The sequence below is a fragment of the Alligator sinensis genome, unplaced genomic scaffold (assembly GCF_000455745.1).
Source record: "Alligator sinensis unplaced genomic scaffold, ASM45574v1 scaffold585_1, whole genome shotgun sequence".
NCBI lineage: Eukaryota > Metazoa > Chordata > Crocodylia > Alligatoridae > Alligator > Alligator sinensis.
In genome coordinates, this window is record NW_005842530.1 from 200,124 (window position 1) to 221,767 (window position 21,644).

General features: G+C 41.4%; 1 protein-coding gene across 1 annotated transcript in view; it reads left to right on the plus strand.

The window, feature by feature from the left end:
* Positions 1 to 21,644, plus strand: part of LOC102372494 (transmembrane protein 178B) — a gene marked incomplete at its 5' end in the record, with an annotated part of 216,055 nt that overhangs the window by 173,112 nt on the left and 21,299 nt on the right. Inside the window, one exon of the mRNA XM_006031815.2 lies at positions 11,574 to 11,711. Within this exon, the coding sequence (XP_006031877.1) occupies positions 11,574 to 11,711 (138 nt within the window). The remainder of the gene's footprint in view (positions 1 to 11,573; positions 11,712 to 21,644) is intronic.

Genomic DNA, 21,644 nt, shown 5'->3' on the forward strand with positions numbered 1-21,644 from the left:
ATCTGCTTCAATTTGGCAACATCTGTTTCCACCCTTAGAAAATGCAGAATTTCCATTTAAAAAAAATACAGGCTTTCTCCCTGGCCTCTCCCATTGCTGCTGGAGCTAGAAATGCTGGGAGTGCACAGCATCCGCTAACAATGATTCCTCTGACCATTTTAATGCACTGCTGCTGACCCACAGTGTATTCCTCCCCAAGCAGGAGAATAGCACCTGTGATGAAGGGCCTCAAAGGTGAAGTGGTTTAAAGTGAAAGGAAAGGGGGCACAAAGAAGAGTGACTCTTCAGTATTCTTCAAAGGATCCTCCAAGAGGAAAATGAAATGAAATAAAAACAAAGGAAAGAGGACAGCTTTGAGACAAGACAGTTCCACAATTCAGGACATTTTTCAACATCTCCAGGATCTATAAAAGCTATAAAAAGATGAGTCTCTTGGCACCTCTAGGGCTGTGAGGTATTTGGTTTGTGTGGCCTTAGCTGGCAGGAATAGGAAGGGATTGAAGCTATAACTGTGAAGAGGGATGACTCAAACCCTCTTAGGTATTTCTTTGGGAGAGGAAGTATTGTTTGGGCAAATTACAAACATACTGTACTGGGACTGAAGTCTGGAAACTTTCCCAGGTGATCATATACCACAGTGATAAATGCCTGGAGAGTATAACTGGAGAGGAAGAAAAATGTCAGCTGTTTAACTTCACTGGGTAAACAGAACTGACCAACTGAATGTGCTTTCCAAGTGGAAGATAAATCTCCTGCCTTTTCTCTTCCTCTAGAACTGGAGTCCCTTTTGGTGTTTTGGGTCTGAATCAACCAAAACATTTTACTTTATCATGGGAGGATAAGTGGGATGGCTGAGAGCTGCAACAAAAGAAAGAACCATTCTACTTGATAATACTCACATGCTTTCCCCACCCCCTAAGACTTAATATAAGGCCTCTGTCTTCAATGGTTAGACTCTTTTGCATCAGATCAGAGCTATGTCTTATCTATGTTAAACTTCAGCGGTCAAATGCAACCTTTGTGCATCAACCTCTCTAATGTCCATATCAGAAGGCCTCTTGAAGACAAATCCTTCTCTTCAGTGTCTGATGATGAGACACTTTTGGCCGTTTCCTTCTTGTCCCTTACTTACTAAGCTAGATGCCTTTTCTCACCTCCGTTCTTTCTTGTTGTGTCAAACAGCTCTTTCATTTTCCACCATGCCTCCTTTACCTTCTCTCACATGGTCATTCCCTGTGGTGGAGAAGAAAGCCAAGAGTGAAAGCAAGATCTGATATTCAGGCCACAGACAGGGGCTGACGGTCATCCCAGATTTCTTAGGACTCTGTTGCTTTTGTTATGTATGTTGCACATCCAGTAAGACCGGTGTGCAGAACAGTGGTGAATCCCAAATGTAGGCTGCTTAAGGATCTCCCACATCTCAGGGGCTGTGTGACTCTAAGAGTACATGGCTATACAGATTTATTTTGCCCTGAAGCACAAATCTCTAATTATTCCAAGCCTACTTGTGGACAAGGTACCCTTCTCTACGCTGTATAATTCAGCATCCATACTATTGGGATTTCTGTTGAGACAAAACAGGCTGAAGTGTCAGCAGTACATGACTGACGTCAAGCTTCACATTTCTTTTATAGCAACCCCCATCTCCCAGTCCTCTAAGTACTTAGTCAAAATTAGCACCTGGATGAAGCACAGCTGGTTGAAGCCGAATCCCAGCAAAACAGACACTGTCAGTCAGAAGAAGGAAGAATTCAAACAACTTGCCTCTTCCTTAACTTTCTGTACCTAGCAGCAGCAGTAGATCTCAGGTAGTTTAGCCAGTCTGCAACATTTGGGTCCTTTTGGACTCCTTGGTGTGCTTAGACAGGTTGAGAAGAAATGGGGACTACATCTACACCTATCCAAGAGCAAACACCCTATGCTATCAGATATAGATCTAGAACAGTGATCTGTGCATTGGTGACATCCATTGCTGCAACCTGTTTTGTCTAGGAATGAAGCTACATAGTTTTAAAAAGAAACCCTAGCTGAAAGAAAAGGTGGCCAGCACAGATTACCAGGAATTCAGCTTCCTGCTGCTCTCCATTCTGCAGAGGCTCCCCGCTGGACCTAAAGGCCAGCCCATCATCTGAAGTTCATATAATTTCTTGGAACCGGATTTTACTACCCAAGAGATTCTTTCCCTCCATAACCATGTCCTTACACAATAGCTTCATTCCACAAGAAAGATGAAGCTCTTGAACAAAATCAGACTGTAAAGACCATGGAAAACAGAACCGTCACTGGAGCTGCATGTAAGAATATGGAACTCACTGCCACTGCCACAAAGATAATAACCAGGGGCTCTCACTGTATTCAGAGCTAATTGCAAAATTCATCTCTCTGATTTGTCTATTTTTAATAAAGAACAAAGGTGTAGAATAAATTGGTAAAGGCAAAGACATGCAAACAGAGTCCAAAAGAAAAGATCCTTATGCACTCATCTGGTCCCATAGAGCAAATGAGTGGCACAGGTCTGTGGGCCCTCCTCTCCCACATGTCAGATCCAGCACACACAGCAACTGCCTTGGCTGGTCTGGGAGTGCACTGCATGTGTTGCCTGATATGGCTAGGCTGGGACCCCCACTGCATCCCCCAGCTGGTGTGGGGTGGGTGCCACATGCAGTGCGGATCCCAGGCTGGCCAGAGTAGGCACCACACGTGGTGCGCATCCCAGGCTGACCCTGCACATGTAGCGGATGCAGTGTAGTCCTGGAATGGCCAGGGTGAATGCCATGTGCAGCACCACTCCTGGAGGCTCATGCAGCGTGTCCCAGTTCCAGTGTGCAGGGCTGGTCCAGTATGCACTGTTTGCGGCATGTGGATCAACTCTGAGATCCAGAGGCAGCACCATGGACCACATCTTTGACACCTCTGTTATACATGAAGTGAGGTATTCTTCCAGCAAGATGGAAAGGAAAAATGAGAGGGAATCATTTTTTTTATCACTGTTTCTATTTTTAAATAATTGTGGGCTGAGACACTCTGGTGAAGGGCAATGACTATACAAGCACTAAACAGATATACAGGCAAGAATGAAAAGCTTGTCAGAATTTCTATTTGAACCTCAATTCCACTGCATCTGACCAGGCTGGGCTTGATGAGCATGAACCAGATTCAGAAACAAATGCTGTAGTGTTAATCAGTGTAGGATTAATTAATAAAGTGTACATTATTGTTAATGGTGTAAGGTTAATAAATAAAGCCTTACCATGTTAAAACATGACCAGAAACTCCAGTCTAGGCAAGTCATTTGTGTTTCTCAACTAAATCTTTAAAGAATGTGATTTTCTCTGTTGTGAATTTATATTATAAAGTCTATAGTGCTTTTTGTAATATAGGTGTTGTTCCCTTTTGTGTACTAATTTTCCCTTTGCTGGCTGCTTCCTCCCCTTCCAGAGATAGCTGTATTTCAGTGCTTTTTAATATACATTTGTGAATCATTTCATGATGGAAAGAGCTGTGTTAATGTAAACTATTGTTATTTATATCAAAATGGGTTGTTCTTGTTGCTGTTGCTTTATAGGAACCTTAACGTTGCAGAATATGATCCACAAACAATAATTCTGCAAAAGGCACTCATTTTGGCTGTGTTTCAAGGTGGACTAGAAGCATTTCTACCATTATCTTACTGTTCACAAAATGGGGTGGGGGGAGAGACCATAATTTTAAGGTGTGAAGAGAGGGGTGTCACAAAAGTGACAAGATGTGGAGTTAAACCTACCTCTAGTAGCACCCACTTAGTGTGATTGGATTCTGCTGGTGATGGTGCTGAATATGAGGTCAGTGTAGAGACCACTTTTGGCACAAATCTCTTCCAGCTTTGTTTCTTCTATTGTGTTCTGAGTGAGAGTGGAAGAAAAGAGTACCCACCTGTGACTGATTCTCCTAGGAGAAGGTTATCATTTAGAATACAAATGGCCAGACCATCAGTCATTGTGAATGAGCTCAACAGAAGTTGGTGAAACTAGCTCTCAGATCACAAGAGACTGCTAAATTGTAAGAGAACATGTGTAGAGATTTTAATAATTGTACATTAAACAAATGGCTGTGAAGAAAGGGTGGGGAAATTCTGATATAGATGCTTTTTCTGGCACAGACAAACATGAATCAACTTAGCTAAAGAAAACTCAGAGTAGGTCTAATCTGGGATATGGATTAGAGCAGGTGTGGGCAAAATACAGTCCATGGGCCACATCCAGTCTGCCAGGCCATTCTATCTGGCCCACGGGGTCCCTACAAAATTTAGAAAACATTTATCTGCTCCTGGCTGCCTGTCAAAGATGACAGGAGCCAGGGGCAGTAGGACCCAGGAGGAACCTCAGCAAGAATGCAGCAGCCCAGCCCCACCCCAACCCCAGCCATTTCCCTGCCTTCCTGCTCCAACACTGCTCCAGTATCACGTGGCTCCCAGCTGCATGGCCCCACCGTGGGAGCCATACTGGTACCCTGGGGGGTGTGTGTGTGTGTTCATAGGGTGTCCCACATCCACACCCCACCATACACTTGCACCCCACCCCTCACACTGCCATACATGCAGACCCCTCCCACACCCTACCACAACCCACATATCCACACACACACCCACATGCTCCCTCACCCCACACCTCCCACACCTACCCATTCCCCCACAGACACACCCACACCCTCCCCCACCCGCCACATCCCATTCACTCGCAGCCCCCCACAAACCTATACCCACCCCCCATGTCCCCCCCAGTATATAAAAGTAAGACTTCTTCATTTGAAGCTATTACATACAATCACCTCTATGTACACTACACAAACACATGTAAACCAGGACAAAAATATTTTTTGAAATCAAATTATTGAATGTTTTAGATGTTCGCTTTTTAAAATATAGTTTGGTATTTTTCTGGGTCTGAGATGGCAAAACCCCTTGCTGAAAGGAGTATTTCTGGGGGCAAGGGGAGGAATGCCTGGTGGCAAAGGTCAGGGTTTAGGGGGTGGGACTTCTGGTCACAAGATGGTGACCAGGGGGCAGGGCACCTGTCAAGGGGCGGGGCTACCTGTGCGGCCCTCGATAGTTTTCCACAACTCGGTAAGTGGCCCTTCACCCAAAATAATTGCCCGCCCCTGGATTAGTGATGGATTAGCATAATCTAGTACAAGAGGTTACACTGCCCCAATCTATTTCTGGTCATTTATGAAACAAATCCTAAATCCTTGACAAGGTGGGTAAATTATTACAATTAAAATTCTTCTCCCATCACGGTTGGCAGGATGCCAGGACAAAGTGGCACGAGAGTCAGAATCTCTTCTAAGTGGACACAGAAGTTCATTGTAGGATCTCCTTTCAACAACCATGCCAAACTGGGTGGAGAGAGGAAGTAGGAAGTAAGGGTGGCACAGAATATCAGAAATATATTTTACAACTGCTCTGCCTTTTTATTGATTTGATAGCAAACACTTGGTGCAACTTCACATGTCTGCAGTCAAAAGTGTGGGTAAGGTCTCACGGGTAAAGTGTTGGCTTGCAGTTTAGGTAGTTTAGGCTCATTTCCTGACTCTTGCACAGATATACTGTGTATGGCCTTGACTATACTCTCTTAATTACCCATCTCTAAAGGGAGGCTCACATTTTCCTTTCTTATAGGTGTTGTTATGGGGTTCGTGAGGTATTTTGTTGTTTTTGAGGTATTCAACTACTATGATGCAGGTGTAGACAAGTAGATATCAATAGGAGAAGGGCCGAGCCCTTCTTTTGCACAGAGATCTTGTGGTCAAAAGGCATCGTGATCTTTTCAGGCATTAATACTGATTCAAAGCATGTCTCATTTATGAGTACTGGGGTGTGAAACTTCCTCCGCATTGTGATGATCAAACCAGAACAGGGTATCTTCGTATCTTCTGTAACCACCGCAGATGGACAGATGTTAAGCTGAAAGCAGAGGGAGGGGCACCTACAAACGAACAGCAACAAGATTCTACCACATGCTGTTAGGAAAAAAATTAATCTTCATCAGCTTCTTCATCAACTTTTCTTCTACTCAGATTATCCCCAGGAAACCATTACAGTGAATATTCTCTAGCCGAGAACTGAAATGCTGTTAGAAAATTCACTTTGTCTGTGAAACTCTTTAAAGAGTTCTTCTTAAATGTGTTGATCTCTATTTCCAACATGCTGTATGAAGTTTGTGACTTTTAGCTTGGGCTAACAGCTCAGTACTGTTTCATCCTCCCTCTTCTATGCTACTAGACATGAGGTGTAAGGCTTTCTTTTACAGACTGTCAACATCATGCACGAATTCCTGGGCAGTACCACTTCATTTTCCTTATGTCAAAAAAAACGTTTGGAGGGCTTTTCTGTCACATAAAGCAGCAACAGTGTGCATGGGTCTCGTCCCCAAAGTCAACAAGGCATGTGATTCAAACACAATATTTAGCACATGGAAGTAAAGAAGAAGCAGATAGTGGGGAGGAATCTTTAAAACATAAGCTCACTAATTTGCAGAAGTGAAGAGATGTTAATCCAAAACCAGGCAAGCCATGCTCTGGCATCCCCAAATGACTGGGGGTGTTGACACTCTCCTTGTACTGAATAAAACTCTGGTACAGAATGAAAATGTCACTGAATCAAAGGTGTAAAAAAAAGCCAACATGGTATTTTAGTTCAGTGAAATTTCTCATCTGAAGCCAGGTAGACTTATCATTAAAAGGTTTTTGAACAACATAGCCTGCACGTTCAAATCTCTGCTAAATTGTCATGTTCAGTTTTATAGTTCTTTTCATTTGTGTGGTGTTGCCAACTTCAGGTGTTAAACCATGGATCAACCCCCTCCCTCCCATATTATGCAATTACTTTAAAATTCACCAGGCTTAAAGAAACAATGAATGTTGGTTTCTTTTCTATTTGTCTTACCCATCTGAAGTATGGTTTGTTCTTCACAGCCAGCTTTAAGGGCAGAGATTACTTCTTTAAAATGACAGCTGAGGATTTCATGTAGTCAAATGACAGAAAGAAAAATCACAAGGAAGGGTTTCTAGAAAATTGTGGGAGTTAGCAATGCTGTGTGTGGGGATGAGGACACCCTCGGCAGGGCTACACAATCAGATGCTGGTTCTCACTGGGGACCTTGACGGTATCTTTGGAGTAATGATGCATGGCAACCCTACCACAAGAAGAAGGGAGGGAGTAATATCTCTGAGGAGAGGTTAAGAGCCAGACAGATGAAATGGAGAACTGAGTTGGCTTTTGGAGTGAGGAGAGAAAGAGTTCTGTATCCCAGGGACCAAACCCCAGTGAGAAAGAAACCACATTGCATTTAGAAATTAGAAGGGGTAAACATCAAAAAACTCCACAATAGCTGCTATCCACAGAGCTACACAAAAGGAAAGGGAACTGTACTTAGTTTCTGGAGCAGCAGCATCCACAGAGAGAGGTCACAATTGATTCCCAGGCACGAGGCCCACAGTTGGTCAGGAAATAAGGAGAAATAGCTCGAGTAATCTCTGCCAGATATCTCTGCACAGCATGATAATCTCTAGAGCTGCCTTCACAGGGCTTTGGCAGAGGCAGAACTAACAGGAAGCAATCTTTGGAGAAAACAAGTATTTTACAGCCTTTCCCATATCTTAGCCCCATATTACGGTGGGGGGAAAAAACCAAGACAACTAGTCCATCTAGCCATAAAGAAATGAAGAGTGCTTGTGTCCCCCTGTGGTTTTAATACTCATATTGAAAACCTGTTTGGGAAACCACTGAGACTAGCAACCAACCAGCCACAGAATTTGTACTCAAACTATAGTCCTTACAGAATAAACATTGTAATAACCTGCTTTATGATGACATTTAGCTACACTTCCAAAAGATGTGATTAATTTCAAACAGCACTATATATCATAACACAGATTATACTGTAGATATGGATTTGTATTACAGCTGTAGCATCTGCGCCTGTTGCAGAACGGTGGGATTCAGTGCAGAAAGTCCCAAGTGCGGAAGTGAGGAAGCAGTAAACCCATTTTTCAACTTGCAGTGCTTCATTTGAATCAACATAATTTGGAGCATGGTGTTTCTTTAACATAGATGTACCTTCACTTTCACTTCCTTGTGCTGTCCTAAACCTGTGGGTTTTCAAGTCATCCAGAGAGTTTTCCAAAAAAAAAAAAATAAAACCCCTAGATTTTAAACTTCCAGGATCTCTTCCCATACCACACAAACAGTCAGAGAGCAAACATTATAATCTGATTGACCATTGCAGGGCATCTTTAAACAAGAAGTATCCCCAGAGATAACCAAACTCAAAACCAAACACCACTCACTACTTTCCTCCTGTGCCTCATTCATTCATGTAGCATCCTCCCTTTCCCAAGCCAACAGCCAAAGAGAGCTAATCAATGCCTTAGAAGTGCAGAGCAAACCCTTGACTTTCCACCCTGTTTTCCTGGTCAAATGTCATCCAAACAAAACAGTAATAGTAATGCTACTACTAATAGAGGTTCCTGTCTAGGAAAGACAGGCTTCTCCTCTCTGGCCTCCTCCTCCCTAAATAGCCTAAGGGTGCTGATTCAGTAGTGCGCTACATTATATATATTAAGTCCTTTTCCAGGGAAGAATCACTTTGAATAGTCTTGTCCTTAGCACTGACATCTCCTTCGTGCAAGCTCTGACAACTGAATAATGCCAGGGCGATACTGTTGGACAAATGAGGGCTATTTCTGAAATTAGCTTACAATTCCCTTTTCCCACCGTTGCTATTTGCAAGTGGTGCCCTCAGAGAGTGTTACGACAGGACAGAAACCAAGATGGTTTTGAACAGAAAAGAAACTTTATATTTGATCTCTTTCATATAAGCCTAATGGAAAGGCTTGTGTGGAGCAGAGTTGAACAAGGAGAGCAGTGGGAATTTTTAACGGAGCCAAGTGGACAACTTTGGGGAGTTGGAGTTTTTCAAAGAACATAAAACTTTTCTTGTTGTTATGAAATTTCAGCCACATGTTAACCTCACTGTTTGCAGGAAAGGACATAGACTAGTGTTGTCATGATGCTAATGGACCTTGCCTTGGTGTTTTGACAAGTACTGATCCCTCTCAAGATGGGAGTTCAGCTGGAAATGGACCTCAGCACTAGAAAACCCCCTAGAAATTTAATTTCAGAGTCCCACTGATTTAACTGTAGCAGAAACTGGCCCTTCTCTTGGTAGGTGAAAAGAAAGGGCTTCTGAACCCCTGCCATACCCCTCTTCAAAGTGGCTCCATCAAGCAAGTCATCGGGATGGATGCTTGAGGGTTAACTCTCAGATTGTATTTAGTACCATCTTGGAGCTGATTTAGACTATTTAAAGCTCAAAACTCTTCACTGGGAAAACAAGCGTGTTCCTACCTTGAATTAGCAATGCCTAGGTAAAATCAGGGGCCTCTTGCAAGGTGACACAGACAATTTTGCCGTAGTTTTGTGATGCAGGCTTTGCTGTCATTGAAGATAAGGCAGTGGCCTGCAGACTCTGTACGTTTCTCACTTTCTTGTGATTTGAATCACATCTTTACTTATTATTCCAAGCTACTCTGCCATAAAATATGCCTACACAGATTTACTTCTTGAGTTAAAATACAGTTGCTCTGAAAAATCCCAGAAAAGAAGGTACCATGACAGGGCTTTTAGGAAGTACCATTTTTTTTTCTGTACCAGACATGCTGTGGATATATTCAAATCCTCTGGATTCTCTCTTCACTTTTGTTTTTCGGTTGGGCAACCATGAAACACTCCCTCCGAGTAAGATACAAAGAGGGTGTTTAAGACCTGCTTTCTCTAAGAGCAGGGCTTACCAATAATCCTTCTGCCCCAGAGCTAAGGGACTATTGTCCTGTTTACAAAGCAAAACAGAAAAAGGGACAAGGACATGTTGGATGGGGATAATACTATGGGTACAGGAAGGTTTGCATTCTCTACCTTGCACAAGTGTTAAGGGCTAGGTAGCCATGTGAAAACCTAAACTGTCAAATCTCAGGAGGGCCTTCAAGCATAGGCTCAGGGCATTGGATATCTTTTTAATCCATCAAGGCAAAAGGGCAAAAAGAAAAAAAGTTTGTTAGCACTGCTGTTGGGCCACGTTTTCCATTACTTAAGCCAGGGAGAAACGCTGCCATAGAGACCAATGGCTGATTCATTGTGTACAAATCCCCCTCTTCCCCTCCCTTCCCCCATGTGCGTTCTGTTATTTAAAAGAAGGGGAAAAAATTCAATGCAAATAAAATTTGCTTCCAGTGGGTGGGAGCATGTTTGAGGAGCTGGCTCAACTGGCATTTTTCCTATCTGCGTATTTTTGCTTGGTGGTGCTTACACTTTGCGTGCGTGCTTGGATGTAGCTGAATGAGCTGCTTGTTCCTTTGAGTGCCCTGCACTCTGCTACCTCATCGGGGAGAGTGTCAAGGTCCTGTTTAGTAGTAGCATCCTGTGCTTTTTTAGTCACCGTGTAGACTCTCCAGCTTCACATTTCATGCAGGAAATCCCTGTAAAAATGTTTTATTTTCTCCTGTGTACTGCTGGGCAATGTTAGTGCCACAGTCCCTCCGCGTTAGGGGAACACTGGACGTGTATATGTGCCCCTACAGTGCCGTTGTTACTGTGTCATCATTTACTATATGATGATGCAGTAACAGGTCATACTGTGCCATGCCGGCGGCGCACGTTTTTTTTTAGCCACTACATCACAGTAGCAACATGCTATACCGAGGGAGTGTGTTGCTACAGTGACGTAGCCATGGCATCACGATTTGTGCCTGCCAATGCTACATTGCCATAGCACGTTGCTACAGAGACATAGCATCATGTGTAGACGTGCCCCCTGACATGGGACACAGGAAAATTTGATGTAGAGGGTTTTTTGTGTTTTGAAAACATGCTCATAAATGTGTCATTTTCTGGCGCAAACAGGCCAGACACAAGGCGTTACACACCATTGTGCTGGTGCCCCACATGCCTGACCTACAGTACACCTAGCTGCTTCATTCCCAGCCCTCTACCGGCCCTCAGCTCTGCTGCTGCTTGTCAGAACTGATAAAAGCACCAACACCCCCCCCCCCCCAAAAAAAAAAAAACCCAACCAAAAACCAAAAACCACCAACAACAACTAAAAAACTCATTTGAAATATTCACACCCCTAGCCTGAGGCAAGGAAGAAAAATACTCTTCCCTGTGCTCTGATCCAGCCTATTTATATGACCCCACCACACTGTTTGAAGGCTGAACAATCACTCTGCCCCTATGAAGTAGGGGAGTTTGATCGGCCCGATTTATAGATGGAGAACTGAGGCCCAGAGAGATTATGTGAATGCCCAAGGCAGTCTGTTGCAGATCAGAGAAATGAACACTGGTCTCTGAAGCCCTAGCTTAGCATCCTAAGTAATGGATCATCCTTCCTTTACCATCTTGACATAAACCCTCCTGGGCTGACCACTGACAGCTCTGCACAACAGGAGGTTATTTTGCTTTTCAGATTCTAATGAAGCTCTGATGATAACAATTTGCCACAGTTCATGAGCATCCTGTTATACTCTCTTTCCTTTTGCAGACCTGCGCAGGATGACAGCTGGCTTCATGGGCATGGCTGTGGCCATCATCCTCTTCGGATGGATTATAGGGGTGCTGGGATGCTGCTGGGATCGAGGCCTTATGCAGTATGTGGCGGGGCTTCTCTTCCTCATGGGAGGTAAGAACACTGGCTTGTACAGAAAAGTATTTTGTCTCTCAGAACCTTGTATTTGGTTTCATGGTTTGGTTTTGGGGGATCTCTGGGGTCAAGTCCAGTCTCCTGCAGTGCCAGGCAACCAGCTACCATAATCCGTTCCACAACCTTAGCAAGTTCTCTCTTAAAGCCAGTTATTTCCTCTCACTCCTTCTAGTGAGGGACTGTACTGGAACCATACTACTCTGCATTTATTCACTGGTATGAATATTTCTATTGGAAATATTTTTTCTAGTCTAGTATGTCCTAGGATTGCTTTTGCCTTTTTCATGGCCACATCACCGTGGTGGCTCATAGTTATCCTGTGATCATTTAATATACCCATGTCTTTCTTTTCCTCTGTTGTTTCCTGCCAATGTGTCCCCAGTTTACAATGGAAATTCTTGTGATTAGTTCCTAAGTACAAGACCTTGCACTTTGTACTATTGCATTGTCACCCATGTATGTTATCTCAGTTCTCCAGCTCATCTAGGTCTTCCTGTGCAATATTCCAGTACTCTTTTGTACTGCAGATGAATCCTAACTTTGTGTCATCAAAAAATTTCATCAGTACACTCCTACTTTAAATGAGATAAGAGTTTAGCCTTAGATGAAGAACCAGGTGAATGATTTGCATTGAACAGTTCAATTTGCCAAATGTAGCCCTTTTTTCTCCTCGTGGTTCCCCCCCGCAAAAAACAACCAAACAAACAAAAAACAGGTCACAATTTCAGTTTCACAAACATGACAATTTGGATGCTTGTTCATGTGTATCATATTATGATGCAGGCAGGACTACGGAGCATAGAGAGGTATGTGCAGTTCCACCAGCGGTAAATGCTTTAGTATTGGTAAGCTAGGAATAATTCATATAACTGATACTTTACTCTGGTGTAGCGAAACCACCAACATTACCTCTGTCAGAGCCCATCAACACATCCTGCATTCAGCTAACACCATATGCAAACACATGTTAACCTGTGTGTGGAGTGCTTACTACACATATTCAGTTCTTACAGATGTACGGGTAATAGGTCTGTCAAATTAATGTGCTACTTTTATGCAATTACAAGCTTTCTCAATAACTGTGTTGATGTAGGATGTTTAGATGTCTGGAAGATGTTTGGCTTAGTGCCACCTGACATCCTGATGTTTAAAAAGCACTACTTAAAGTCAGTACCGGACAATGCTGCCTCGATTTAAATGCTGGCTAACTGATAGAATTCAACACAGGAGTTGTTCATGGAGAATCACCATAGTATGGGGGCATTTCTGGTGGGTCTGAATATGGATTAACCCTTAATTCAATGCTACTTAATTTTATCACTGACCTGAAAGAATGCTAATGAAGTTTGCAAGTGTCACAAAGATTGGTGGACTGGTGAATAATGATGGGTCAATTATACAGAGCAGAGTGATCTGAATCTCTTGGCAAACAAAATGGATTTTATATAGCTAAATGCAAGGTCATGCCTCCAGAAACAAAGACTGCAAGTCATGTTCACAGGATTAGGAACTGTATTTTGGGAAGCAGTGACTGAAAAGGGCTGAAGGGTCATGGTGAATAACTGACTCACCATGGTCTTCTAGAGCAATGCTGTGTTTAAAAATGCTAACACTATCCTTAGCTATATAAATGGGAGTATCGAGTAGGAGGAAGCAGGTGATGTTATCTCTGCATGCAGTACCACTACTGAAACCATGACTAAAATAGTGCTTCCAGTTCTGGTATCTGCATTTTTAAGAGGAAGTTGTACGAGTGAAGAAGATTCAGAGAAGAGCCACAAGAATGAGTGGAGGGCTGGAATATGTGCCTTGAAAATGAAAGATTTAAGATTCTCATTTGATTTTGCCAGTTGAAGAGAAGGTTAATGGCTATATTGATTTGTCTAGAAATATCTACACAAGGGCCGCATCTACATGAGACACTGATTGCAGTGTCACGTGGCAGGAAGCGTGACGTGACGTGACGCTACTATGCGGTAGTCTCAGGCCACTGCACCGTCAGTATCATGAAGAAGCTGTTTGTCGGCACTACTGCACAGTAACTCTGGTTACTGTTTATACAAGTACTAAATGACTGTGCAGTCGTTACTGCACAGTCCGCATCTCGTCTAGACGCGGCCATGGAGAAGATATCTGATACTATGGAGATCTTTAATTGAACAGACAAAACGACATGCAAGATCATGCAAGTGGCTGGAAAATGAAGCTAGACAGATCTGAAATAAGACATGCTAACTATTTTTATTTTACAGCCCATATTCTGTCAGGATATGTGATGTTTGTTATTAATAGAGATACGTCTGTAAGAAACGTCTTTCCAGCTTAGTCATGACATGGGTCATAGTTACAAAAGGTTATACGCCTTTCATGTGGTATGGTCAGTACCACTCACTCTACCGGCTACTATCGCATCTTCCCTGATTTTTTTTAATGACAGAAACAAACGAAACAGCAACTTAAAACTCCTACCTCAGGCAAACTGCCAAATTAATAAAAGACATGAAGAGAGACGTCTAGGCTGGAAGTCAGAGGATTAGACATCTGTAAATAACTACCACCTGAATGATTTCCTAACCTTGGGGTCACTTCATGTTCTCATACTAACTCGTTCGGTGGAGGCCTTTTACCCACAAGATGTGAAGCCAGGGGGGTGCAGTGGTGCAGTTGCAGCATTTCTAGTCAGGCAGTGCTGAGGGAGTCCATTGACTTCATAGCAAGAAGTCAATTGACTTCATGGCTCATTATAATCTATCTCAGAGGTTCCCAAACTTTTTCTTATTGTGTACTCCCTTCCAGATTTACCAGCGGCCCATGTACCCCTACCAGCATACGTTTTATATTTTTAACCCTTTAAATGCCAATTATTATTATGGAAATTAAATCCTCGATTACACAATTTCTCCTGCGTATCCCCCCCCAGAGATGTGTTGCATACCCCCAGGGGTATGCTTACCGCAATTTGGGAACCCCTGATTGACCCGATTCCTTCTAAACTCTGCAATCTACAGGTGTTAATGACCCTCTCTCCTTTTTAATGGTTTTGATGTTCCACTAATCAAACTATCTTTTCTTCTGTGTTTCTGCTGTCCGTTAGCTGCTCCTGGTAATGTAGCTTCTGTTTCATAGCCCCAAAGATTTGTAATAAAATCTAGCTAAAATCTAGCTAAAAACATTAACTCAGATGTGGAAATAACTTTCAGTGATACACTGTCAAGATGCTCAAGAAGGCTAGACTTTGCTTTATGAAGCTGAAAAAAAGATGCAAATTTAATTCTAATAACTACAGGACTAATGGAACAACACCTTTTGATTATTTTTGTCTATTTTGTTAGGGTTTTATACATAATATATGATATAGAAAATTAATGCACATTCCAATAAAGAACGTTATATTTGTTTTTGCTTCAGTCTTAAACAGAAGTATTTAGCCCTGGGCTCTTAATTTATTAGTAAAGCTTCTAGTTCCTTTATAACTGGAGAAAAATATGTGTTGTGGTAAGGCATCACATCATCCTCACCCCTTTTTTCATATCCTAGATCTGTCCATGTTAACCACTGAAGTGAATTGTTTCCTTTGAGCTTATTCCTGGTAGTTTTCCACTGACAGACAGGAAGCTATTAGTTCTTTGAATATTTTGATTGTGCTCAAAAATCAGTGTGCCAGTGTTCACTGCAGTTTTGTTTGGCTACCTTCCGTTCCTACTTCAGAAGTGACCCTTAGGGGTGATTATAACCTAAGACCCTTGGAGCCAAAGAAAGGATTCTTTGGTAGTCTAGCATATATTATCTATCACAGGGGTGGGCAAAATGTGGCCTGCGGGCTGGATGCAGCCCACCAGGCCATTCTATCTGGCCCACGGGGCCACTAAAAAATTTAGAAAATTAATATTTATCTGCCCCGGCTGCCTCTCATGCGGCCCTCGATGGCTTGCCAAAAGTCAGTAATCGGCCCTCCGCCCGAAATAATTGCCTGCCCCTGATCTATTAGAAATTGAAAATTTTCTGCCCATAATGGAGTTTTACTTTGGCATCCTAGTGGCATGTGTTGTTTTAATTTGTAAGCAAATAGCCCTTTAACTGCTTATGGGTTAAATATTTTTGGTGAAGATGATTGTTCAATGTCTAAGGATGTTTTCCTTTTGACCATATTTCTCTCTAAACTTATGATCTTCATGAAGCATAATGCATGTGTGTGCTAAACAAACAATGCTACATCTGGATCCCATGAATCTAGTAAATTCTCTGTTTTTTACTGATTTCTTTTTGCCAGTCCATGAGAGTGTCCTTGATCTAACAAATTAGGAAAATCACCAAAATAAGTCATTTGTGAATTGTGGGCCATTATCTGTTATTAGCTCATCTGGATTCCCATGGCAAGCAGTCATGATCTGCAATGTGCTATTACATTGTTATTCAATGTGTTTTGTAACAAGTTTTAAAAAATCCTTTAATAATTCATTTTGGCTTTTTGTATTTATTTCAGTTCTTACTTGGATACCCTATATTTGATGATAGCATTTGTCTAACCATAGAAGGATATTTAACCTCTTTTCTTGCACTTCAAAATTCCCAAATGGATATGACTACATCTTATGTGATGGTACTGTGAAATAGTGTCCTTTGGACAGAATTGCATCACACACAGAAATTTCATCCTTGTAGTGTCATTAACTTTATAACATGGGAGCTGCAAGGGTTTTCCATTTGCTAGAATCCAACCCTCAAGTTTTGCAAAAGGTGGTCATTTTGTGCTTCTCATTTGAGATAAAATCGGACCATTTTGGAAATGGGTAGCACGTAAATTATATTTACTTCAAGCTCCTCTTCTTGCGGCTTCTTGCTTTATCTTTGTATAAGGATTCTTCAAAGCCTGCATGCCATTAGATGCTTCAGACTTGTCCTAAAGTTCAATACTTTTTCATTAACATTTTCTGAAATTTAGATGGAGGTGGTTTGTGTCATGTGGCTTCCAATTGTATCTGCTTCATCTGATATCTGCCCATGATAGTATTACTCAAATATTTTCCTCAGAACACACACACACCTTGCCAGCATTTCCTTTCCAATCTGAGTGCGATCCTGTTGTGTTTTCGGTGTTATGAAAGTATATGACATAAGGTGATAACTTTGCAGATAGCTCAAGCCACATGAATTTTCATTGACTGAGAACTTTGGCTCTTTGTTAATAAGCATATCAGTTCTGCTGCTTCTCTGATGACTTTTTAAACATTTTCAAAGTTTTTTCTCCCTTTCATCATTCTATGCCATTCCACAATATCCTCAACCAACATTCTGAGATTACATACTTGTAATATTAAGCATGAATTTGCATCAATATTTTAATTTCCCCATGAATCTATGTGATACTCCTTGTTCTGTAAATTTTAATATTGCAGAATTACCTCCACCTTCCTTGCCTATAATTGAAATCTTTGGTTACTTAGTATGTATCTTTTATAACTGAATTAACTCAGTCCATTCAGGCATCTCCTTCTGCTCAACTTGAGAATCTTTTCTTGTTATGCTGAAAAACATTTTGCCATGTCTTGTTCTGGCACTCATCATTTTTACCCTTGTTCAAAGGTTGGCAACAGTTATTTCCATTCCATGCAATCCTCAAAGATCTGAGTGGATGGTGGGTGAAATCATGCTCTATCAAAGTCACTGGCAAACTTGGTGTTTTCATACCCAACAGATACTGAGACTATCCTACAAGGAAGTTGTTTACCATACATCTGCCATGATAAGTTGCAGTGCTTTGTAGGTGTAGTGTTTTACACTTGATATGTTGACTTTGACATGACATCTTCAGAGTTCTCAGGAGGTAGTGCTCATGTCAAGTGGCCATACTCAAATCTATCTGTGTTCTTAAGTTGTTTGGTTTTATTAAAGTGGCCATCCTGATAATTCACTTAGTTGTCATCTGTTCATGCAATGCCATCACATGTAACCATCAGGTCAGGTTCCACTTTTACTTTATGTTTCAGCACTAATGAGATGCTATGCGGTTTGTTGGAGCACTGAGATCTATAGCAGGTTGAACTCTTACGTTATGATTATATCCCATTACCTTCAGCATCTCATGAAGGTATGTTAGAATACCTTGTATTCTGGCCAGTAGACAACTTAGAAATTCATTTGATCATCAGCATGTACAGCTTACCCAGCCATTCAAGAGCTTTCCTCTTTCAGTGTTTCAGACTCAACTGAATGGCAGCCCTTACATAGATATGCAAATACCGGCTAACTTTGTGCTTACAATATAAAATAAGCTTGGTTTATTATTTTCACACAAGACAACTTGCTCATTTTTATGCAGGTTCTGATTTCATTGCACCCTATTTTGAAAGGTGCTTTTTGTTCAGCTGTTTCCAGGGTCAAAAGCCATAGGCTGGAGAGCTTTTCTTTAAATGAATTAAGAGATTCAACAAAACATCTTATATCATCATCATTGTGACTTTGTCCTTCAGATGCAGATTTATGCTTTTTGCTTTTCTACTTGTATAATTTGGATGGAGAATGCCACACTTCTGCAAAAGTCTTTTTTATTGCATCCGTAACACAGCATCTCTTGTAGCAGGCGTGTTATCTCCATGTTTTATCCAAACACATCTGGTCTCTACCATTTGTTTATCCTTTATTCTGTCCTATACCTTGCTCTTTAAATTAGATGCAGTTCTGTTTTTCCACTGTTTGCTAACACTTTCAATGGAGAAACAGAGATGCCACTAGCCTTGCAATTTTTATATATTCTTTGCAAAATCTACTTCTTTTCATAACCTTGCTTTGAACCAGGTATACATTTTACCACAAATAACTGAGTTTCTAATTAATCTATTGGCAAATTATCCCAGCTACTCAAAGGTTCCATAGTCATGTGATTCAGTTTTATTATAAGTGTCTGTAATAAGATGATCTGCAGTCTCACCTGGCAGCAAATTTCTTGTCTTTGCCAAATGAAAGTCCTATCTGAAATATGGGGTTCTGGATATGCTTAAGTGACCTTAATGAGGAGTTTGAAGCCACTTCTTCTGTGTTTTAGAAGTTACTATAGTCCTCCTGTGGTTGTTTGTCAGCCACATGTAGCACTGTAATGGATTGCTTTCAGTTTGATTTTTCTATACTAGCACTTGCTTCCAGAAAAAACGTAGGAATAATTTGATCACTTCTTCCAGTGATCTGTTAGAAGGATTCTGGTTTCACTGCTTCCATTTTCGCCATAAATTTAGTTTCCTTCTGATACTACATCAGAGAGCTGTTATGAGACTGATTTTTTTTTCCTGCCTGGCCTATTCACATGACATGGGTCAGGGCTACAAAAGCTTTATATCCTTTTCACGTACCAGAGGTCAATAACCACTCTCTGCAATGGTTGCTGTTACAGTGGAGATAAGCAGAAAAGGAGGATGTGTGAAGGAAAAGAAAGTTAAAGACCAGCATGCAGGTTGCCAGCACAATTCTGTGTTTTATTCTAGATATGCAAAGCAGGGGTGTTTATTAAAGAAAAAAACAACCACTTATAATGTATGAGATGCTGCTCACATCTGCTTCTATATTCTGATCTGGGGGAAAAACAACTCTTCAGAAGCTTCTCTTGTTCCTTACGCTCTTCAAAAGAATTTGTTTTACAGGTTTTATGACTACCCTAAATTTGGGGGTTAGTAAATCCCTTCAACAAATTGTTTGATTAGAATCCCAGTCAGATAAAGGGATTAAGTGACCAACCACTTCAAAACAGAATACCTTTCTCTTGCCCAAAACATGTGCATATTTGGTTTTCCCCACTTGCAAGGCTTCGGGGCGAATATACAGTACTGATTTATGTAATACTCTTTTTCTGTGTACGTATATCAGTGCCAACCAGCTTCTAAAAATTCACTGTTGCTTTTGGGAGCTCACTGATCAGGATGACCCTGAGGGAAGTAAATCACATTGGAAATAGGACCTTCAGAATAAACTGGATTATATACAAGAGGGAGAGTGCACCATTGCTTGTCAGTTTTGGTGGGTTATATATCAGCACTGTCTTGTGTATATCTGTTCTATTTTTTCACCTTGCACATGTGTATCCTCCTTTAGCTCACAGATAGAGGCTTTCCTTTAAAGAGACAAAGGTTATGGATTCTATTTTCTCTGTGCTGTGCATACATGCAATTAGATGCCAGCCACAGCGTCTGTATGTATGCAGCCTGGACTGTTCCCAGCTGTCAAGTCATTTGTGTTTGGAATTTAACTTACTTTGAAAGTAGCATATAAGGGTGCATATGATAGAGCCTTTATTCCACTTGACTGTGGGGCTCCCATCTCAACAAAAATAATCATTTTACTGCTGAATAATTTAACAAACAAAAATGTAATGATTTAGTGTAGCAAGCCTGTGGCAAAGCTCTCTGATTGAAATCTCCTAGGAAGATATAAAGTACCTTGATAACAGTTGCCAAGAGGAAGAAAAGAGAAAAAAAGAGATGAGATAAAACTTGGTAAAGTTCACCTGTAGAGTATAAGGGCTAATAGGCTGGTAGGGATTTCTGTTCTTGCAATTTTTTGTGTTTGTTGTGGTCTTGACCCATATTCATTCTCTTTACATTTTTATAGTGGACAAATCAGTAATTGCTATAAGGTTAAATTGCTTTTCATTAGGACATTGGAGGGCCAAAGGAGAAAGTTGTGGACATATTGAAAAAAAAATATATATATATATATATAATTTAGGAACGTTTATACAAAATTGTTTAATCCATTGCTGAGGAATGACAGATAATGCATACAGAGCTGTATCATTTAAAACAGAAATACAGCTGGAATCAGAAAATTGAAGTCTGGCATAACTATAATTTTCACTGAGAAGGGTGCCTTTCCTCAGCTTAGTTTGAGAAAGATGGGAGTATCAGAAAACTGCAGGCTAGGCAGGCTTATTCCAAGTGTTCAGCATGCTGTGAGATGGCTTGCATATATTTATAGCTTAAAAAGTGTTCATGTAATGACATCCTAGGAAGGTCACATCCCTAACTTCTATAGGCTACAAGAGGGAGGTGGAGCATCACTTTGTATTTGCATGGGTCTTAACCATTTGGAAAGGCCTGTGTAACAGGCACCAGTTTGACTTTACCTATAACCTCCTCCTGCCCTTTTATTTGGCCCCATTAATTTTGATTTTTTTTTCTTAGGTCATATTTAAATTTTAAAAATAATCTAAGACCTTAAAGGGACACAGGCAGCTTGAATTGATTTAAGTCCCTGGACTGGCTGAAGCTGTTTAAGATTACCAGAAGTCATAGTTTCCTTCGAATGTGTCCTGCAGTTTAAAGTATAGTTAGAAAAGACAAAAAAGTTCCTGGTGACTTGGCTGGGATACTTGTGGCAGGTTTCCCTCCTATCTTGGGACAGCTATATGAGCTCCAGAAATAGTTACATGCCCCTCAAGCCTTTAATACAATGTTCTCCCTTCTCTGGAGATTTAATTCATTCAAAGTAACTAGCTGCTCCTCAAAAGATTTCCACTTTTAGATTCAGGGTTTTACAGCCCTCATTCTAAGGCTGTGCACCTCAGATCTTGGCACTGCCAGCTTGTAAGCTATACCCTCAAGCCTAAAGTTTTCCCAGCCTTCTCTGGGCTGTCCTTCTGGTCATATCCCTCTTAGCTTGTAAATGCTTCTCTTTGGAGTCCTTCACAGCCCTGCTGTGTCTCCTGTCCTGGCCTCCCCAAGCCTATAAACCATTCATCCACTTCAGAGCTTTAATAACTTTCTTTCATGGGTTGTGTTCTGGCCAGGTTCTTCCTCTTGAGCAGCTGTTCTCTCAGAGTGGACTGGGACCTTCTTTTGAGTCATGCCCCAGTCATCTAAACACTCCCGTAATCCTCACCAGGTTAGTCTCATAACCCCAAATGCATGTCTGGGCCACCAGGGAAAG